This window comes from Macrosteles quadrilineatus, unplaced genomic scaffold, assembly GCF_028750875.1.
Source record: "Macrosteles quadrilineatus isolate MER2022 unplaced genomic scaffold, UCM_ALF_1.0 Scaffold_7__1_contigs__length_78375512, whole genome shotgun sequence".
Lineage (NCBI taxonomy): Eukaryota > Metazoa > Arthropoda > Insecta > Hemiptera > Cicadellidae > Macrosteles > Macrosteles quadrilineatus.
Genome location: NW_026542600.1, coordinates 69,764,309 through 69,784,537, shown reverse-complemented (window position 1 = coordinate 69,784,537; position 20,229 = coordinate 69,764,309). Strand labels below are relative to the sequence as shown.

At 33.7% G+C, this 20,229-nt stretch overlaps 1 protein-coding gene across 1 annotated transcript in view; it reads left to right on the top strand.

Annotated features, from left to right (window-relative positions):
* Window positions 1-20,229, top strand: part of LOC128998144 (carbonic anhydrase 2-like) — a 77,280-nt gene that overhangs the window by 38,801 nt on the left and 18,250 nt on the right. The window contains exons 2-3 of the mRNA XM_054424147.1: window positions 8,166-8,228; window positions 11,406-11,570. Coding sequence (XP_054280122.1) covers window positions 8,166-8,228; window positions 11,406-11,570 — 228 coding nt within the window. The remainder of the gene's footprint in view (window positions 1-8,165; window positions 8,229-11,405; window positions 11,571-20,229) is intronic.

Below are 20,229 nucleotides of genomic sequence, written 5' to 3'. Positions count from 1 at the left end.
TCTCTAGAATTAAGATTTCTCTTTTTTCGACGACACTTCATGACAGAGAGACAGAGAGTGTCTAAGAGATGTGGAAGCAAGAGACGGATAGAGTCTTACAGAGAAGTAAGCGAGAGACAGAGTGTCTAAGAGGGGAGAAAGCGAGAGACAGATAGAGTCTTAGAGAGGAGGAAGCGAGAGACATAGAGAGAGAGAGATAGTCTGAGAGACGAGTAAGCGAGAGACAGAGAGTGTCTAAGAGATGATGAAGCGAGAGACAGATAGAGTCTGAGAGAGAAGTAAGCGAGAGACAGAGTGTCTAAGAGAGGAGGAAGCAAGAGACAGAGTGTCTAAGAGATGAGGGAGCGAGAGTCAGAGAGAGCCTGGTCATAATCATAAGGTGGTCTTATACATCGAACCTTGTAATGGTCAAGCACTCTCAAACACTAGTTACGTCAAGGCCACTCATTAAACCGAAGGAAAGTAAGTTTAACCATATAATCGATCCATAACTCCATCCATCACTTTCGCTGTCGGTGAAACTTGGTTGCAAACTGGTCCGCGAATGCAAATTCAACCGTATAAACATAGCAGATCAATGTTGGGAGGATCCAACCTTACTATTGCAGTGGTATTGATTGCTAGGACACTTCTACTTGTTGGCATTCAACTGTTATTTATAATTCTTTAACAACTTGATGTTGGCCGTGTTGCATACCTAGTGGTTAGCGTTTCAGTATTCATTAGAGTGATGGGTTCAAGCCCCGGCGTTTCTGCAAAAAGTTCATTGGATTGGACAGATTTATCTGGTAAGTGTTGGGTTTTAAAAACAAAATGCTAATTTGCTATGTCCTATCTTCACATAGGACAATTGACTTCCGGAACTATTATTAATGAGTACAATTTCAAATTCGCTTATTCTGCAGGTTTGCTGCGGTGGGGGTATTTAGCCAGTAACAAAGCTATCATCTCACCCATTCAACATTCATACTTCACTAACGCTTTAATTGCTTTCTCGTTTGTTGACGTGCAAATCAAATCTGATCTGTAGTCCTCCAAGAAGTCACATTGTCTACTAGGATATAGGAAGAGGTTGCTAAGTGTTGATCACAATGACCAGTTCACCCTGTCCTGGTGTCCTCCGCTGCTCCATCGTCAGCTCTGTTCTGTGACTGTCCGCTCCGCCCTCCATCATCTCCACCTTGTCTCTTCCTAGAAGTGAATTGCTCAAGGCTACGCAACTACAGACAGACAATAATGGGAAAACAACTACTCGTATATCTCGGTTTGCGATCGCCTCCTGACGTGTCAGCCACAGTTTCTTTAAGCCAAACACTTTTGCTTTGTTTACAGTGTTTTAATATTAAGTAAATTTTCATTTTTTTAATTCACCCAACTTTTTGCGGATGGGTTTTGATAGTTGTCTTATTTTGTTTTAATATATTCGTGTCTACCAATGTTGGGGTATTCTACAGTATAGAGTAATCATGGTTATATTGTTTATCTGAGATTGCCACTTACCATTGCTGATTCTAATAATAACTTTCCTTCAAAGATTTAACACTCGTAGAGCGGGTCGGATCCGTTCTCGTTTTGAAACTCGGTTTTTGAGCCAAATATAAAAAACCAGAATTTGTTTACGTGTTTGCTGAGTTACGGTTTCCCAAAACGTACTGTATTGCTAACGTATAGCTTTTGTCAGTTATCATCAATAATCGATAGCTCAATGACAGATAGCATATGGGTCCAGAAAAGACCCCGGTCGCGATCATACCACAACCTTCAGACTTGAAATGATACATTCACTCGTTTACCCGGACAATTCAAACCGATAATACATCGGAACAATTGATTTATTTAATATTTTGATGATCATCGATCTCTCTATGTTCTTGCATGTATCTAATGTTTTTATGGTCGAAGGTAAAATAACATTCAACTAGATAAAACGCCCGAGAATTCGTTAAGAGTAAATGAATTTAACTATGGGTTTTGCAAGAAGTTGGTGGGAACCAAATTTTCTTTGAAGCTTTCAATCCTATAGGCTTTGCTTTTCAGATGCAAGTACCACATATCTAAAAGACCACACCCCTACAACAAAATCGACTAACCATGAACTGGACCATACAACCAACCTCACTCAAATAAAACAAAAACCAACCAATTGCCCTGACCAGCAGCTGTGGGAGGATTTCAATTCGTAATTACACCATTTTCGTAACATACACGTACCTGCAATCCTTTCCCTGTCTGAAGAGACATATCCTAAAACAGCCTCAGTAGGTTTCAGTCCACTGGAACGTCACAATCACGATCACGTCACGATCACGTCACGATCACGTCATGTACTGATCAACTTTAGTTCACTGAACCTGCAAATCTACCATTCATTGTCGCTGTTTTCGAGAAAACTATTATTTCTGGCTCATAAAGTCCACAATGAGGAAAAGCTGCGTACGCCGTGACGGGGGTCATACGTTACGGTCTTTGTTTATTATTAGGCGAGAAAGCAGTGAACGGAAGCCGAAGCGGAAACGTGAAAGAAATGTTAAATATCGAACTTTCTCCGCGCCTTCCTCTACATCCATAAAGTATAAGGTTTTTGATGACTAATTTTTTCGGTCGTGCATTAATTGCACCAAACCCTCAAAGGGTCCCAAAAAATGTCCCTTAGTTGCACCAAGTACCGTATGAATATACAGTATGTAATTATTTACATACATACATTATATCACTTATTTGTTGGACATTCTTTTAAAACTATTTTTAAATTGATGGAATTTCATATCGGACAGACATTGTAAACAATTGTCAAGGGATAGATGTGATTTTGTTTTTTCATATCTTTGTTGCACATGGTAACCATTTAATAAACGGTATAGAGAGACTGACTTATAACCTACTTTTCTCCCATTAGCTTGTCAAAAGCCCTTGAAATGGGTAAGCGGTGGGAGTAACTGTAATATTTTTGAGAAAATCACAAAATTGCAACAGCTTTTGAAGATGTTTTACAGCATTAGGGGTTGTACCATTCTGTTTACAATTACAGGGGTCATAACATACGAAATAATAATCAACATCGTTCGAGCCTTTTTCCAATTTTCCTTAATTTTATGGTCTCTCATGAAAAATCCCAATTATAAATTAAAATTTAAAAATAATTAAAAACCACCTAGAGATACCATGGATTAGTAGCCACATAACAACAAAATTGAATTAGATTAGTCCATGGGGGCCACTCAAACTCAATTTTGACAACAATACCTTCTCCTTATAGGAGGAGAAAGTAAAACTTAGTGGTCATTCAATCCTAGTTTGGCCGATAAGTTACGATGAATTACTCGATACCTTTAAATATTTAGGGTTTACGATTTTCTACGAAGAGGCCTTGTCTTTTTTTAAATCATTCATTATTTGAGGCGTTAAGTTTTATGTGTATCACTTCAAGTTGCGTAATCTTTTGTGGTTAACTTCAAGCACAAGTTACTTCGTGTTTTCAGTCGGTTTCTCCTATGCTTCTAGTTTTAAATACCACGTATATGAAATTCATTGTAACACTAGAAATAGCAAGTGATTTTCAGTGAACCTAGCATTTACTTTAGGATTACTGAAAGTCTTGAATAATTAAAAGTAGACTAACCAAACATACTTATATACAGACTATTTATCCTTATTAAACGTTCTAAGACATTAAATCAAGGCATATTTTGTCCACTCTATGTGCAGTACATTTTGATATCCACCATTCATTTCTTACTAGCAGAGTACCCGTCCTTCGTACGGGGTTGGAATATAAGTATATAATGCTTATTGCAGTTATGCTCAAGCTTTGCGTTTGCAATAAGGGAGGACACAGTGTGATAAAATTTGCTTTTTTAAATTTACAGTATTCTATAGTATTACACATCTACCATAGCCATAATGTTCCACCACTTCACCTAAACAATAGAGAAAAATAAATTATCAACAATTCGCTAAATATCACAAATTATTCATGAAACGAAAAACATAAACATAACTGTAAACAATCCTACTTTGACAGTTCTCATTGCGAATCACAGTTTTTTGTTGCTGCTTAGTTCAAATTAGCTGTTTTCATAAATGCAAAAAAATATAGTGCAAAAAAAAATATAGACGGTAAATATACAAAAATATAAATATACAATATACACCACTTACCATCGTTTTTGTATATTTACCGTCTTGTGAGTAATAGTATAAGCGTAAATATATGTTTTAAATGTTATAAGACGTTTCTTTTATTTACTTTCCGTAAAATGTACACTAAATAAGAGTGACCTTATCATTTCAACGCGCTTATGCGATGTCAAATCAAATTAAAACCAACTTAAAAATTGGTTAGGTAATCTACTTCAAGTATTCAAATTCGATGTTATAATCTTGTTATTAGATTTTGTGTACACTGTCAAGTCCAATTTCAGCGAGAAATGAGTGATCGGGGTAACCTAGTAATGATTCTTTATCTGAGAACGAATGTTTGGTTTTATTCGTCAATCAACAAACAATAGTACCATTGTATGAGTAGGTATTGTACCATTCATTAAATGGTAACATAAAGTTTGTGTTGCGTATTTAGAATTCCAACTCAGATTTAGTTAGGGCTATCTGAAATTTTTTTAAGTTAGGCAGATTAAAAAATTAAGTTAAGTCGTAAAAATCATCTAATAAATCTTGTATGTGCTTCTAACCAACTACTCGGCTGGAGTCCTCCCCAAAATTCTAATAACCTCAAACCCCTCCCCCCCCCCAAAAAAATCTACCGTTGTCGCAGCTTGCGACATCAAACTACCCTGTAGGCTGGGCACCCCTGTTCACCGTTTTCAACTGTCCACCGAAATATCTACTGAAAAGTAAACCAAACTGTCATACATTTATTGATAACCATTTTTAGTTGACACCTAAATCCAGTTACATCTTATAGGCCTACACAATATAAGCTAAAATATAAGCAATCACAGGAAATCTCTTTTTATTTGCCGACGATACTACGATATTCAAAGGTAATAAATACTTGGGGCCAAACATTCAATGCAGCGCAAACAGATATGTTCCTTATTTAAAAATGGTTCTCCCAAAATGTATTATCATTGAATGTTTTAAAACAAAATATATGCCAATTTCTCTCAGACAACGTAGTGAGCCACCCGCCAACCTCAGACTAGTGATGCATGTTTGTGGAGATCCAGGTAACTCTACATGTGGTTGTTTATATTTGGAGAGAGTAGAACAAGTACTTGGGAGTGGTATTGGATAGTAGGTTAAGATGGAAACCCCATATTTAATATTTTAAGACAAAACTTAGGAAATTAGTTTGTATTTTTAGAAACATATGCGAAATTCTAAACATTGAAGAGCTAAAAATGTTATACTATACGTTTGTCCAATATATTCCTCAATATGGGATTATAGTATGGGGAGGAGCTAGTAGTAATATTTTAAAGCCATTGTTTGTCATACAAAAACTAATTATTAAAATAGCTTTTCAATTCAACAGGCGTTTCTCTACAAATTTATTATTCAAAACACTCAATTACCTTCGGTGCGTCAACTCTTAATAAAAACTTTACTTGTATATACCTACTCCAATCAAGATCTGATAGTGACGCCAATCACGCATAAAGAGGAGCTGTAAATGTAGGTATGCAGGTACCCCGAGTTTTCAAATCTGCAAATCTTAGAAATGCTTTTTATATTGCGATTTTGTTTATAGGAATATACCATCAGAGATTAGAGATCTAAGGGTATCTCTTCCAGTTTACAAACGTGCGGTAAGCAGTTTGCTGTCGGAGATTGGGCTGGATCAGTCTGAGACACTTCAGTTCAGTATACAATACCTAACGAGATTAATACACAAGTACACTGAGCAACTCCATTCACTCGACCACTTGTTACTTAGCAACTGTTTCTGTAGCTGTCTTATAGCTTACTTGTAAATCATATTTTGATTAATTTATTTTTATTTCTATATTAATTTGAAATTTGTAATAGAGCTCGTCCCACGCACAGGTCTTGTATGGCATATGCGGGACTATTCTTTCGTATTTGTTATGAATATTGTAAAAAATTTTTGAAATACTGTAAAACAGATTTTGATTTGATTTGATTTAAGATTAACCTAGTTTTTAAATATATGTGGTTCTATGGAAATCATCCCTGGTTATTATCTATGAGTTGGTTTGATTCGATAACACTTATATAAAACATATGATTCATAACAACGATAACCTCCGGTTTACCAACAGTATGTCATTTGACTCAGTCGTACCAATATTTCAACATCAAATTCCCTTCTCTCGCTTTCTAGAACAGGCGTCGATAATTTGATGGTTATTGCGAGGTTTTCCATTGTAGAACGTTACAGAGTAACAGTATTGAAACGGTTAAACCTGGATACATTTACATCTTGGGTTGGGTTTCAATGTCAGACTTTTTAACAGCTTCAAACACAATCTTAGTACGTTGGGATTCACACACTAATACACCTTACTAGTTTCTAAAGATCTAATACTTTACAACTATTTGTTTCTCGATATTAGTGCAGTAGAGCGTAAGGTTTCATTTAACATAAACAACTCAGTACTTAGAAATTGGTGTTGTGTTAAAAGCAAAGTTAGACAGTGTTAGCCCGTTAGCCTTTCTTATAAATTCTAACACGAAAACACGAAACCAAAATTGTTATCGATTAAAAAAACAACTTAGCTTGCAACGATTAAAACAAAAATTTTAGGGTTATGAAATTACCCATTCTAACATACGCTCTACACATTTACTTTACAGTAATCTCTAATGCACACACGTCTTCTAAGATAAACTAACCATGGCCATACAATAGAGGAACACATTTTGTAATTGATAAAATTATAATTTTGAAGTCTCAAATTTTAGGTTTCACTATACTATTCTCAAATACCTATACCTACACTAAGAATTATAACCGTTTTCAAAAGATCTACCACAAATTAGATAACCAAAATGTTGACTCATGTAAGATAACTAAACTTTAAAACAATCAAATAGGTACTAAAAAAAAAACAAAAAAAAACACCTAGATTTACAACTTACAGATACCTCTTTATAAGATAAAATTTCAACCTTAAGCTAGTAGTACTGTACTGTACAAGGGGATTTATATTACAGTATTTCTTTCGCAAAAAGTAAACATATTGACATAAAAATATACACATAATCAAAAGAAAAGAACGGCGTTTGCGTACGCTTGTTTGAAATATGCATACACACGAGCGCAAAACGAGCCTACTTGCACTGATACAGACGTGATTCCCACTCTTCCTCTTCCCAACCTCTCACTCTTCGCAACCCAAATTCTTGAAACTGGGAAGCATTAAGAGCTAATACGCATTGTTGTCTATGAGTTTTATTGTTATAGGGAATTTATTATGAAGACCCAAATGGGGTTTTCACAAGCCCATGATGTATTAAACATTAAAAGTAAGTCATCAGTTTTAAGCAAGGCTAGGTTTGAAATATATTTTCAATATGTGATTCCAGTAACTAAATTCAACTTTTTATATTAATTGTAAACATTTTAAGGAAATCGGATCTGTAAAAAAACTAATAAACGTAAACCTATAATACATACTCTATTTTTAGCTTGAGAAAAGCACACACGTTTCTTCTTATTTACAATAAATCTCCAATAGCACTAAACATCACAGAAGCAAAAATGCATATCAGCTGATCGACAAAAGAGTCGAGATAACACCAACATGAGCTGGTTTTGTCATTAAAAAGTGTATCATGGCAGTTGGAATGATTTGGGTTGAGTTGAAAATACTACCTGTATAACTAAAACAACATAATAGTGGAAGTTTTATTGTATTGAAACACTCACATCTGTTGACTAATATACCTTGTTGACTGGTTCAGTGACACCATTAGCCTCTGCAACAGGAGAAATGACTCAAGCTGTTTCCGACTTGTTTAGTCATTTTTTTTTACAAGATGATTACAAATATTTATTTACACAATGTAGCCAAAGTGACACATATAAAAAAAATATCCTATGCTACTTCATAATTAAATATTAAGATGATTATAGCTGGATTAGAATTAAATGTGTTTGGGTTATTACATTTAACTTTTATCGTTGTGTAGCTCATTGTATTCACTAATCTTGTTTATTCTAAATTCCAATATTTTTTCAGGAACGTTGGGACAGACTCACTCTAAACATTTGGACTTTGGATATGAAGTTGATGGACTCTTAGGTAAGTTTGTAAGTTTACAAAATTATTTCTTCAAAATCAATTCACCCAAAATCGTACTTATTATTTTTTCTGTATAAAATATCTTTGAATATTATTTGCTGTAGTTAAAAAGTAAAACAGAATTCAATATTTAATAATTTTAAAATAAAATATTCTTTCTCTACATCTGTTTGGGATCATACATGTAGGGATTCTAAGTTAAAAAATTACATAATATGTAAAAAAAACTCATTGACATTTAAATAAATTACTTTGTTGGATGTTAGATTGTTTTAAAAGGCACAAATTATGATAATGTAACTAAAGCTACTATAAAATTAATTTTAAAATACATTTAATTTCAAAGATTTTTATTAGAACAGGGGGACTTTTGCGGATGTTCAGGGTAGCCGTCAAAAACAACTTGTCTGAGATCCATATTTAATGTAGTCAATGTATCTGTTACATATTTTAGAGAAAGGTTGATGCTCTGGCCATACACTTTTGTGTAGTACTAGTAGGAACCCACCATCAATAACATACTGCAAATAACCATGGAAGTGCTTGTTTTCATTGGGGACTAGAGATTTATACAGATTTGATTTCCTTCCTTTTCGTAAACCGTTATTATCAAAGAACGAGAAAAAGTATGGACCCAGGTCGTAGGACAAGAAGTGTTCTAGTTTTTCATCAGATTTCTTAAGAGACGCTGATACGTTGAAACAATGTGGTGGGGTTTACGGTTAAGAATTAGTTCTCAACTTTCATAGCGTTGTTCATTATGGCAAGAGGCTGGACTCGGTATGCTCGTCTGAATCTGACATTACCAAAGCTAAACTTATCTAAAAGTCTTTCAATGCCTTTCATTCCGTTTTCACAAGAGCAATGACAGTCAAACTTGTGGTCAGCAACAACCGCTCATGGCTGCTCATGGTGCTGAGAGAAAATAAATGTGGGGACCGAAAATGTTCCTGCAGCCATCTTGGCGCAGATATATTAAATGTGCTCAGTTTATTATCATGAAAAAATAGTTACAATCGTAAGATGGGTTGTTTTCACGGAAACCTAATGTAAAACGGCAGCATTTAGAGTTTATTTTCATTTTTGGTACTTCTGGCCATTTTTAGTGTGCTCTAGTGGCGTAACGGTTTGTCGTTGAAGCAAATATTATACATAAAACTTGTAGTAAATGTTGGTTTCCTTAATTTTACAAAGCAGTGGCTTTTTTTCTAAAAAGCCATAATTACCAAGATTCAACCCAAAAACCTAAAATAGTTACCAAATTGTAAGGGTTTTCGCAAACTAAACAATGTCCCGGGCATAATATCTGCCAGAAAACCTAATATTCGTGTTCAGCGACCCAAAAAACATAACGGAAAGTGGCGATGTAGGACTGTACCTAAACTATCCGCTAACTGCCACTTATATTCCTAATATGCTAGCCTAATGATAAAATCTATAGTATTGAGAATAATCAGCCAATCGTTTTAAATACGATTCAGGTCAAAAATCTTTCCTTTAACTTTCCTAATATGCCTAGGCTACATGGTTAATATTTTAAATAGAAACACGGATTTTTATGTTTTTTATTGACTATTGGATACTACGATATACTATCTTGTATATTGAACATCAATGAAGTGGATTTAATTGTTTGAATACCCATAAGCTAACCTTGGCCAGTCCCGATGAAAAAAAAAAACGAGCAGGTTTGTTTAGACAAAAATATATAAATATATAGATCAAAATAGATTTATAGCCTATCTATGAGGGCTATTTAGAAAGTAAGAAACGTTGTGAAGTAAAATACAAGTTTGTACAAGAAATATTTTTAACATTTGAAAGAGCTAAATGACTAGTTTTCCACATAGTCACTCAAAAAACTAAGGAACTCGTTAAAGAAGTGGACGAGCTTTGAAATTCCATTGTAGAATTCCGCCGTCTGCTAGCTCAGTCACTCAATTAATTATACGCAATTGGTGCTCCTCGTCGTCAACAAAGGGCTGAGCTGCTAACTAAGTCTTTATTTTGGGAAACAAGTTAAATTCAATCGGAGCTAGGTCTGGACCGTAGGATGGCTGAGAAAAATCTCTCATTTGAATGAATGATGGAAATTCTGTGTTCAATTTGCCGAGTGAGATCGGACATTGTTAAAAAAAAAAAACATGTAGGACGTCAACTTTAATCCAGCCACTTTGTAACTGAATGCCCCATTTCTTAACAGATCTTTACGTTTTTTCTGTGGTTATAGGTATAATATTGTTTCCGTACACTTCACACAATTGATGGTAAATTTCTATAGGTTTTAATTTTTTTTTAACATAACCGCATTACAGACCCTACGTTATAACTGTCGGGCATTCCAATCGCAACTCACTTTTTATCTTAAATAAACATGGGGCACCACAATGACACTTCCGCTACGACGGTTGGACAGTCATTTAGGAGGCGAAAGCGCATACCAGAAAGTACATGACGCACCAATTGGCGTCAGACAGATTCGTTCTTTACTTTCTGAATAACCCTTATATTAATTTATTATTCCTCCTTAGTTCAACATATGTTAAGCTTCATCCAACTTTAAATGTGTTGTGGATTTTAAAATTGTTTGCCAATGAATAAGATTAACAATTAATTAATTACTCGCCCTAATCGTGTGCTCCCACTATCTCCGCGTTCCACCACCTCCGAAACCAAATCTGTCCCGCCACCTCCGAATTCTTGAGTGACCCTTATAATCCCGTCACTGCCTGCGTTGTTAGCTGTCATTGCATCCACGGCTGCGAAGCCCCGTGGATGGAAGATTTAATGAAAATTTAACCCGTGGGTTAGGTTAGGTCAGGTCAGGTTAGGTTAGGTTAGGTTAGGTTAGGTTAAGTTTGGTTAGGTTAGGTTTGGACGGAAAGTCTTAACGCAGGAAGTAACCGAGGATTATAGGGGTCACTCTGAAATTCGGAGGTAGCGGTACGTGGAGATGGCGGGACGCGGAGATAGCGGTAGGTAACCGCCCTAATCATGTAAAGATGTTCGTCCAATTTGTCCAATCAAAAGTACGACCACCTGACAGTCCTTCAAGTGTTATCTTTCAATATACAAACCATCCAGAGGCTTAATATCACACCATTTATTCATGACAAGAATTTATTGGACATTTTTTATATTGAATAAACCTTGTATATTTTGTGCTATTAATTGCAGGACCAGACAAATGGGTCAATCAGTTCCAGACTTGTTCGGGCAAGTATCAGTCTCCCATAGACATAGAGGAAGACCTGGTAGAGAGGGTTTCTCTGCCTCCCCTGATGTTCGAAGGATTTAAGGAGCTTCCCCAAGACACCATCATCATCAACAATGGGCACACAGGTAAACAATAGGTGTAGAAGGTAGCTCTTCCTATGAAAGCATATCTCCTTAAAAAAGTAACTTTTCCTTAGAGCTTGTATTATGTATAATGCTTGTCAGCTGATACCATCAACTGTTATTCTATTCTGGGGGGGATAAACCCTCAGCATATGCCAAATTAAAGATAATTTTAGGAATCCTAGATGTTTAAAAATACAGAAAAAGAATCAAAGATAGATCGATCTCCAAGAAGACCTGATCAGCTGCAAATTCAGATGTTTGTACTGCTACTGCCTGGTGATATTGTACATGTACACACTTCAATAACATAAACTCCTAGTCCAAAGTTCGTACTTAGCTATGAGGTAAAAATATGATACAGCACCTCTTGAAATGCAGGGTAAACCTTCTGACACAAAAAAAACTCACATTACTAAGACAGTGGAGTATTTGTGTTTTAGGAATAAAATAAGAATAAGTGAGTGTATAATGGGTTGAATAATATGTGTACCTTTGTTACCGACTAAGATCAGCTGTTTCCTTATAATACAATTTTTGTGTAATCAAAAACCAATCTCAACCGTAAATAAAATTTAAAAGATGTAGTCCATAGTCCCAAAATTTGATATTTTTCTATTCTACCTTGCATGGCTGGTTAGAAAGATTTTGAATATTTGGTCACCATTTAAATACTCGTATAGCTTTTTTTCAATTGTCTTGATTTGGGGTATAGTATAAGTTACGTTTCCATCCTATATCCTTAAAAACATCGAAACTTAAAATGTGTCTCACCATTACCATTTTTCTTCACCTTGATACTAACCTGAATTTAATTGAATGTGTTACAATGCAAAGAGATGATAGCTCTAGGGCACACTCTAAAAAATATTGCAATATAAAATAAATCCATAGTAGATATAATAGGGCAATATGACCCCACTTCCGGCATTTTTTGGCCCAGAACTTTTAAAATTTTCGGCGAAAAAAATGTCCGAAGCCCCAGGAGCTTTTTTTGGCCACTTTTCTTAAGGACCCAGCTCTCGACCTATACACCCATATATAAATTTTTTACTTTTTTAATACTGAAAAACACGTCTGGAAATGGTGAGCTTTTTTTGACCACTTTTTTAAAAATCCGGCTCTTGGCCTATACACCCCTATATAAATGTTCAATACCATTGTATAAAACCATTACTATTTCAAATCCACATCCATCCACATGTATATTCTCAAAATCATCAACTTAACAGTGCGAGATTTGCACGTGAACCGGGCGCGCTCCCGGCCGCGGGCACTGCCACACGGATCAAGTGAAGCGGTCATGCGACTGGGGAATCCCCAGGTGGCGAGAGTCTATATATAGAAGTGACATCCGGGTGGTATTTCATTCATGAGCGTGATGCTGACTTGTACACTGTGTCCCGCCTCGCTGTCCAAGAAGAGCAATTTGGTCCGTCATTACAAGTTAATACACCAAATGAAGGTGAAACTGTGCAAGGTTTGTGATTTAATCTGTGATAATAATGTGGCTCTAAAATCGCATATATTACAAAGGCATAAGAATTGTAACTTTTGTAAAAAAAATGTTGTTGGTCATTTTAAAAGACATGTCAATTCTTGCAATAAATGTCCATATACAATGATTAAATTTGTTGGTGAATCGATTAGAGCTGAACTTAAAAATACTCTTCAATCTTGTCCTCTGCCAATAAAATGGACTTTAGTTAGGAGAATCAAATTTATAAAATATTCAGTGGATCAAAATGGAAAATTAGTTAATGAGAAAGAATGTATTGCAGATTTTAGAAGCCTTACTATCCTAACCATTGAGAGGAGAGATTTAAAGCATCAAATTGAAAATGCTCTTTTAAAGATTGACACTTCCATGCACAAATACCAAGCCGAAGGTAGTGGATGGATATATGACTATACTAAATATTGGCAGTTGCACGTTTACAAGTATAAGCCCCTAACTCCAAAGTCATATATCCCCACACCAAAAAGTATTAAATTGACAAAAGCAGTTTTAAATATAAAGAATGCTGATAATAAATGCTTTCTTTGGTCAATTTTAGCAGCTTTACATCCAAGGAACTCCAATGAACATGCTGAAAGGGTATCGAAATATGCACCCTATGAAAATCAGTTAAATATGACAAACATAAAGTATCCTGTTAAAATATCTGATATAGATAAATTTGAAAGACAAAATAATATAAGTGTTAATGTATTTGGAGTTGAAGACCAAAAATTTATATATCCATTAAGAACAACTAAACTGAATAGTAATACTCATGTAGATTTATTATTATTACAAGAAGGTCGTAAATCACATTATTGTTTAATTCGTGATTTTAATAGGTTAATGCTGCGGTCTACAAAACACGACCATAAGAAGCATTTTTGTAAGCTGTGTTTACAACATTTTTACACTAATGATAAATTGGAGCGTCATATAACATATTGTAAAAACTTTGATGCCCAACGAGTGGAAATGTCTAAGCAGGATACATTACAATTTAAAAATTATAAATATCAACTTAAAGCCTCATTTGTGATTTATGCAGATTTTGAATGTTTTATAAACTCAAACAATCATACTCCATCTGGATTTGCATTTGTTGTAGTGAGAGATTCTAAGATTATTTCTGAAGAGTTATATAGTGGTGAAAATGTTATGGACGTGTTTTTCAAAAGATTATTTGAGACTTATGACTTCATTAAAAGTCAAATGGCGATATATATTCCTCTTGTAATGACTCCTGAACAAGAGGCATCTTTCCAAAACTCAACGCATTGTCACATTTGTGAAAAGCCCCTATATTTTGATAGGGTACGTGATCATTGTCATTCATCTGGCCGTTACCGTGGAGCTGCCCATAATGATTGTAATTTAAACTATAAAGTAACAAAGAAAATACCAGTATTCTTCCATAACTTGAAAAATTATGATGGACATTTAATAATGCAACACTTGGGAAAGTTTGATCGTAAATTAAATTGCATAGCCAAGGATATGGAAAAGTATATTTCATTCTCAGTTGATGATTTAGTATTTTTGGATTCCTATAACTTTCTGTCCCTTCCATTATACAAATTAGCTTCCAATTTAAATACATTTAGATTCATAGACAATCCACTACTACAACGCAAAGGTGTATTTCCCTATGAATATATGACAGGACCAGATAAGTTTGCAGAGTCTCTACCTCCAATTGAAAAATTTTACAGTACTTTAACTAAAGAACATATCTCTCCCATGGAATATGAACATGCTAAAAATGTCTGGACCCATTTTAATATAGACAATTTACAAGAATATCATGATTTATATCTTAAAACAGATGTATTGCTACTGGCTGATGTCTTTGAGACATTTAGAGACCTGTGTTTAAAAGATTATAAACTTGACCCCGTACATATGTATTCACTTCCAGGACTAACATGGGAAGCCTGTCTTAGAATGACTGGTATAAAATTACAATTATTTCAAGATATTGACATGCATTTGTTCATAGAAAGTGCAATCAGAGGAGGAGTCAGTATGATTTCCACACGTTATGCTAAAGCCAATAATAGATATATGGGCGAACATTATGATCCCAATCAAGAAAGTGTGTATTTAATATATTTAGATTGTAACTCGCTATACTCCACAGCTATGTGTGAGACACTACCCGTGGATGGATTTTGTTGGACGAATGAGATAGACTACAAATACAATCAAAATGATGAGTTTGGATACATTTTAGAAGTTGATTTAAAATATGATAAAAGCTTACATGATTTACATAATGACTATCCATTGGCACCTGAGAAAATGAATGGCAAATTAATACCTAATTTAAATGACAAAACTAAATATATTTTACATTATAAAGCATTACAAAAATATGAGGAATTGGGTTTGGTTGCTACAAAATACCATAGAATTTTAAAATTTAGACAGTCCAAATGGCTTGCACCCTATATTAATTTTAATATTGAAAAACGCAAATGTGCTAAAAATGATTTCGAAAAAGACTTTTACAAATTGTTAAATAATAGTCTCTTTGGTCGAACAATTATGAATCAACGCAAGTTTCGTGACATATATCTCAAAGATGAGTCACTATTAACAAAATATGTCACTAATCCAAGGTTTGACTGTAGCAAAAAGTTCGATAACAATTTACATGCTATACATTTAAATAAATTAGTTGTAAAGTTTAATAAACCTATATATTTAGGAATGACAATTTTGGATATTAGTAAAGTAATAATGTATGATTTTCACTATAATTATATGTCAAAATTTAAGAACAAAAGATTTCTTATGACAGATACAGATTCTTTAATGTATTCTATAGTTACAGAGGACTTTTACAAGGAAATAGAATGTGACTTGCACTTTTTTGATACCTCTGGATATAGTAAAGACCATTTCTTATACTCTGATAAAAATAAAAAAGTCACTGGCAAGTTTAAAGATGAATTAGATGGTCATATTATGTATGAATATTGTGGTTTAAGACCAAAGTTATATTCTTATATTCCTCTAAAATGGTTAAATGAAGAAGACAAGCAAGCTTTAGAGGTGAAGAAAGCTAAAGGAGCTGATGCTGCCACAGTTAAACATCTCCTCAGACATCAACATTATTTGAACTGCCTTGCAACTGGGCAAGATTACTATGAGAATGTGACAAGGATAAAATCTACAAATCATCATCTTCAAACCTTGACCATGAACAAGAAAGTACTATCATTTGATGATGACAAGAGGTTTATTCTAGAAGATGGCATCAATACTCTTGCACTTGGTCATTATAAAATTGATGTTCAATAAATTGTATGTGTAGATATATAATAAATGTAAATGTTAAAAAACTCCAGTCTTTTATTTATTTACCCTTACCATCCTCTTGATAGAATTGATCAAACATAAATCTATATTTGCCATTATTCTTTGACCTTTCTTTGTCTATTACGAAAAAGCCATATTTAGTTTTATCCCAACATTGATGACAGAGATTTTTAAATTGTTCAAATGAAAAGTCATTACCAACATGATTGTGATATACATGTTTTAAATTTAAATCATCTTGTTTGAATAATATTAGGAAATTTACATTATCACGTAAATGTTTGTGTACTTTGCTGTAAGATTGACACAAGTAAAAACAGTTAATATTTTTATGTCGACCCATTGAAAAAAAAAGTGTAATATTTTGACTATTTATGTCATCAAATACAACAACTGACTGTGATTTTACATCATTTGGTGTGATTTCACAGTCAGTAAACGTGTGTAACTTCACTTCGTCACACAAACTAAATATTTCAATTATTTTTTTATATTTTTCTTGTTCTAAAGATTTAGATATTAAATATAAGTTTGTAAATTTTAATCCTTCCTTTCTTACAATTAAATTGTAAATTACAACCGTCTTCCCACTTCCACTTGGACCACAAATAACACATCGAATATTGGTAGGAAATAGACCCAACTTCTTTGGTATATTTTCCTTAGTATGTACTATTTTAAATTTATGTTTTTGTTGAATAAAAGACATTTTTTATATAATAAAAATGGTAAAAAATGATAATAAGAAAACATGTAAAAAAGGCAAAGGTTTATTCTTAAAGCCTTACAGGGGTCGAGGGTTATTGAATACTCTTATAAATAACCTTCCATTTAATTTGAAAATACCAACATATCAATACTGTGGACCTGGAACGAATGTACGTGAGAATTTAGCTAAAAATGTACCTCCAAAAAATAAACTAGACTCTTATTGTAAAGAGCATGACATATTCTACATGAATAATCCCGATACCGCTGCTCGGAACAAAGCAGACATGAGATTAGCAGACTTAGCTTGGACTAGAGTAACGGCCAAGGACGCAAATCTTGCTGAAAGAGCTGCAGCTTATGCGGTGACAAATTTGATGAAGGCAAAAGCAAAAATGGGAATGGGATTAAAATTTAATAAAAAAGATGGACAACTACCAGCTGTTAGAGGCCGCAAAAGACGTGCCTCACTTCCGGGGGGTGTACCTAAAAAACGAGCTAAAAAATCTAACACCAAAAGTAAAAGAGTGCGGAATAGTTAATTTAGACAGTTCATCTGGCACACATTGGACAGCATATCGTAAAAATAAAGATATTGTAATTTATTTTGACCCATTTGGAATCCAACCTCCAAAAGAAGTAATTAAATATTTTGAGGGACATAAAATATTCTATACAACCAATCAAATACAAGATTTAAATAGTTCTATTTGTGGAATTTTATGTTTATCATTCATAAAAAATTTTTGTTTATAAAAATGGATTCGTTTACTATAACATTTTCGGGTACAGAGCCAGAGCTAAAGTCAGTGTTCTTTCCTCCCATAGAATTAAATGATGATTATGTAATTGGATTAGTAGATTTTCAAAGTTATAATTCTATATTTAATGTAAAAAAACCACTTAATACTTTAACATATTACAAAGTAGAGAAAAAAACATTACCAAAGGGAGAGATCTTAGTTGATGATTTAAACCAGTTATTAGATGGTAAACTTAAAGTTATAGTAGATAAAAATGGAGAAGCATTAATTAATACTAAAGTCAAACTTTTATTCAAAGGGCTTATTCCAAAATTAAATCAACTTAAAGGAAACAAATTAACCATTAGAGAAGGTGATGATGTTTTCTATTATGACCACAATGCTCCAGTTACAATAGAAATTTCTGAAGGAACATATGAGGTGGTTGAGCTTGCAAAGGAAATTCAAAAGCAAATCCCAGACTTTTTCCTTACAGCTAATAATAAAACTATGAAAGCGACATTACTTTCTAGCCACGTGTTTGATTTTACAAAACCATGTTTAGGGTCTATTTTATTAGGATTTAAAGGTGTTTCTACTCCTGGTGTTCAGTTTGAATCTACAAATAAAATAAACATTAATAATGTAAATGTGATTAGAGTAAAATGTAATATTGCAAATGGGTCCTATTTAAATGGCAACAAATCACACACCATACATAGCTTTTATCCAGAAGCTCCTCCTGGCTACAAAATTATTGAAGTTCCAAGAAATATTATATATTTTCCTGTAAATAAGAGAAGTTTAGATGTTGTCAGTATTACATTTGCCGATCAACACGACAAGGCAATTGACTTTAACGGAGAAGAAACTACAATTACTTGTCATATAAAAAAGATATGAGAATTTATAAGAATTTATCTATAAGTGTACAAAATGCTAGGTTCCTACGATCAATAGGACTAAAGTTAAAATTTTCTATTAATAAAAATGGAAGATTTTCTAGACGTTACAGGGAAATCCCAATTCGACGATAGTGTGGTTAAAATTACAAATCACTCCTATGTTCCCCACAACACTTTGGCAATAAATAATTCTGATGAAATTCGAATATGTATTAATAATCAAGATTTGCTAACTCTCCCATGTAGGAGTTATCTGTATATTAAGGGAGAAATTGAAAATCATGATAAAGGTCATTTTATAAATAATGCATTTGCATTCTTATTTGATGAAATTAGATATGAAGTCGCAGGTAAAGAAATAGACATTGTAAGAAACCCAGGAATTTCTAGTCTTATGAAAATATTGAGCTCTTACAATAAAACAACTAAATTGTCAAATGTAGCATTTGATTCTGACACGAATTTAAAAGAGTTCCATAAAGGTGGCAAGTTTAGTACATGTTTGCCATTAGAGCTGTTAATGGGTGTATTTGAGGATTTTAATAAGGTATTAGTAAATGTCAAACAAGAATTGGTATTGAAAAGATCCAAAAATGATTTGAATTGTATATTAACAACCGCTAGTGCTCCAGCCAGTGGCACTGCTGATATGATTCCCAAAATTACACTTAACTCAATTCAATGGGTGATGCCACATGTAATACCATCAGATGGGGAGAAGTTACAATTACAAAAGATGTTATTGCAAAATAAAAATTTGCAAATTGCATTTAGAAGTTTAGAGCTGCATGAACTTCCATCATATCCCAATACTACAAGACATACATGGTCAGTAAAGACATCTTCCAGTTTGGAGAAGCCTAGGTATATTATATTTGGTTTCCAAACAGCTAGGGATAATAGTGCACGAAAAAGAACTGATGAATTTGATCACTGTAAATTAAAAAATCTCAAAGTATTTCTAAACTCTGAATATTATCCTTATAGTGATTTAAATCTCGACTTTGAAAATGGAGATGTCTCTAAAGCTTATGAGATGTTTATGAGGTTTAGAGAGACTTACTATAATACTATCCCAGATCCTATGATTAGTAGGGCTGAGTTTATGAAGAAATATCCACTAATTGTAATAGACTGTTCTAGACAGAACGAAACAGTGAAGGAAGGAATTGTTGATATTAAATTAGAGATTGAAACTGCAGAAAATGTACCAGCAAATACATCTGCATATTGTTTAATAATACATGATAAAGTGTTTGAGTACAATCCTTTGTCAAATGAGATAAATAAAATGTAAATAAAAGATGAAAAACATTCAACAAGAATTGGTTGACTCTGCAAATCAAATACGAGAGAAATATAGAGCTTTAAAACGTGGCAAGTTTCTAGAGGCTGAAGAGAGGTTCCAAACATTCCAACCTTTAATAGAGCCATTACAAGAATTAAAGAAAATCACATCTATTGGTAAAACAGAGAAGCCT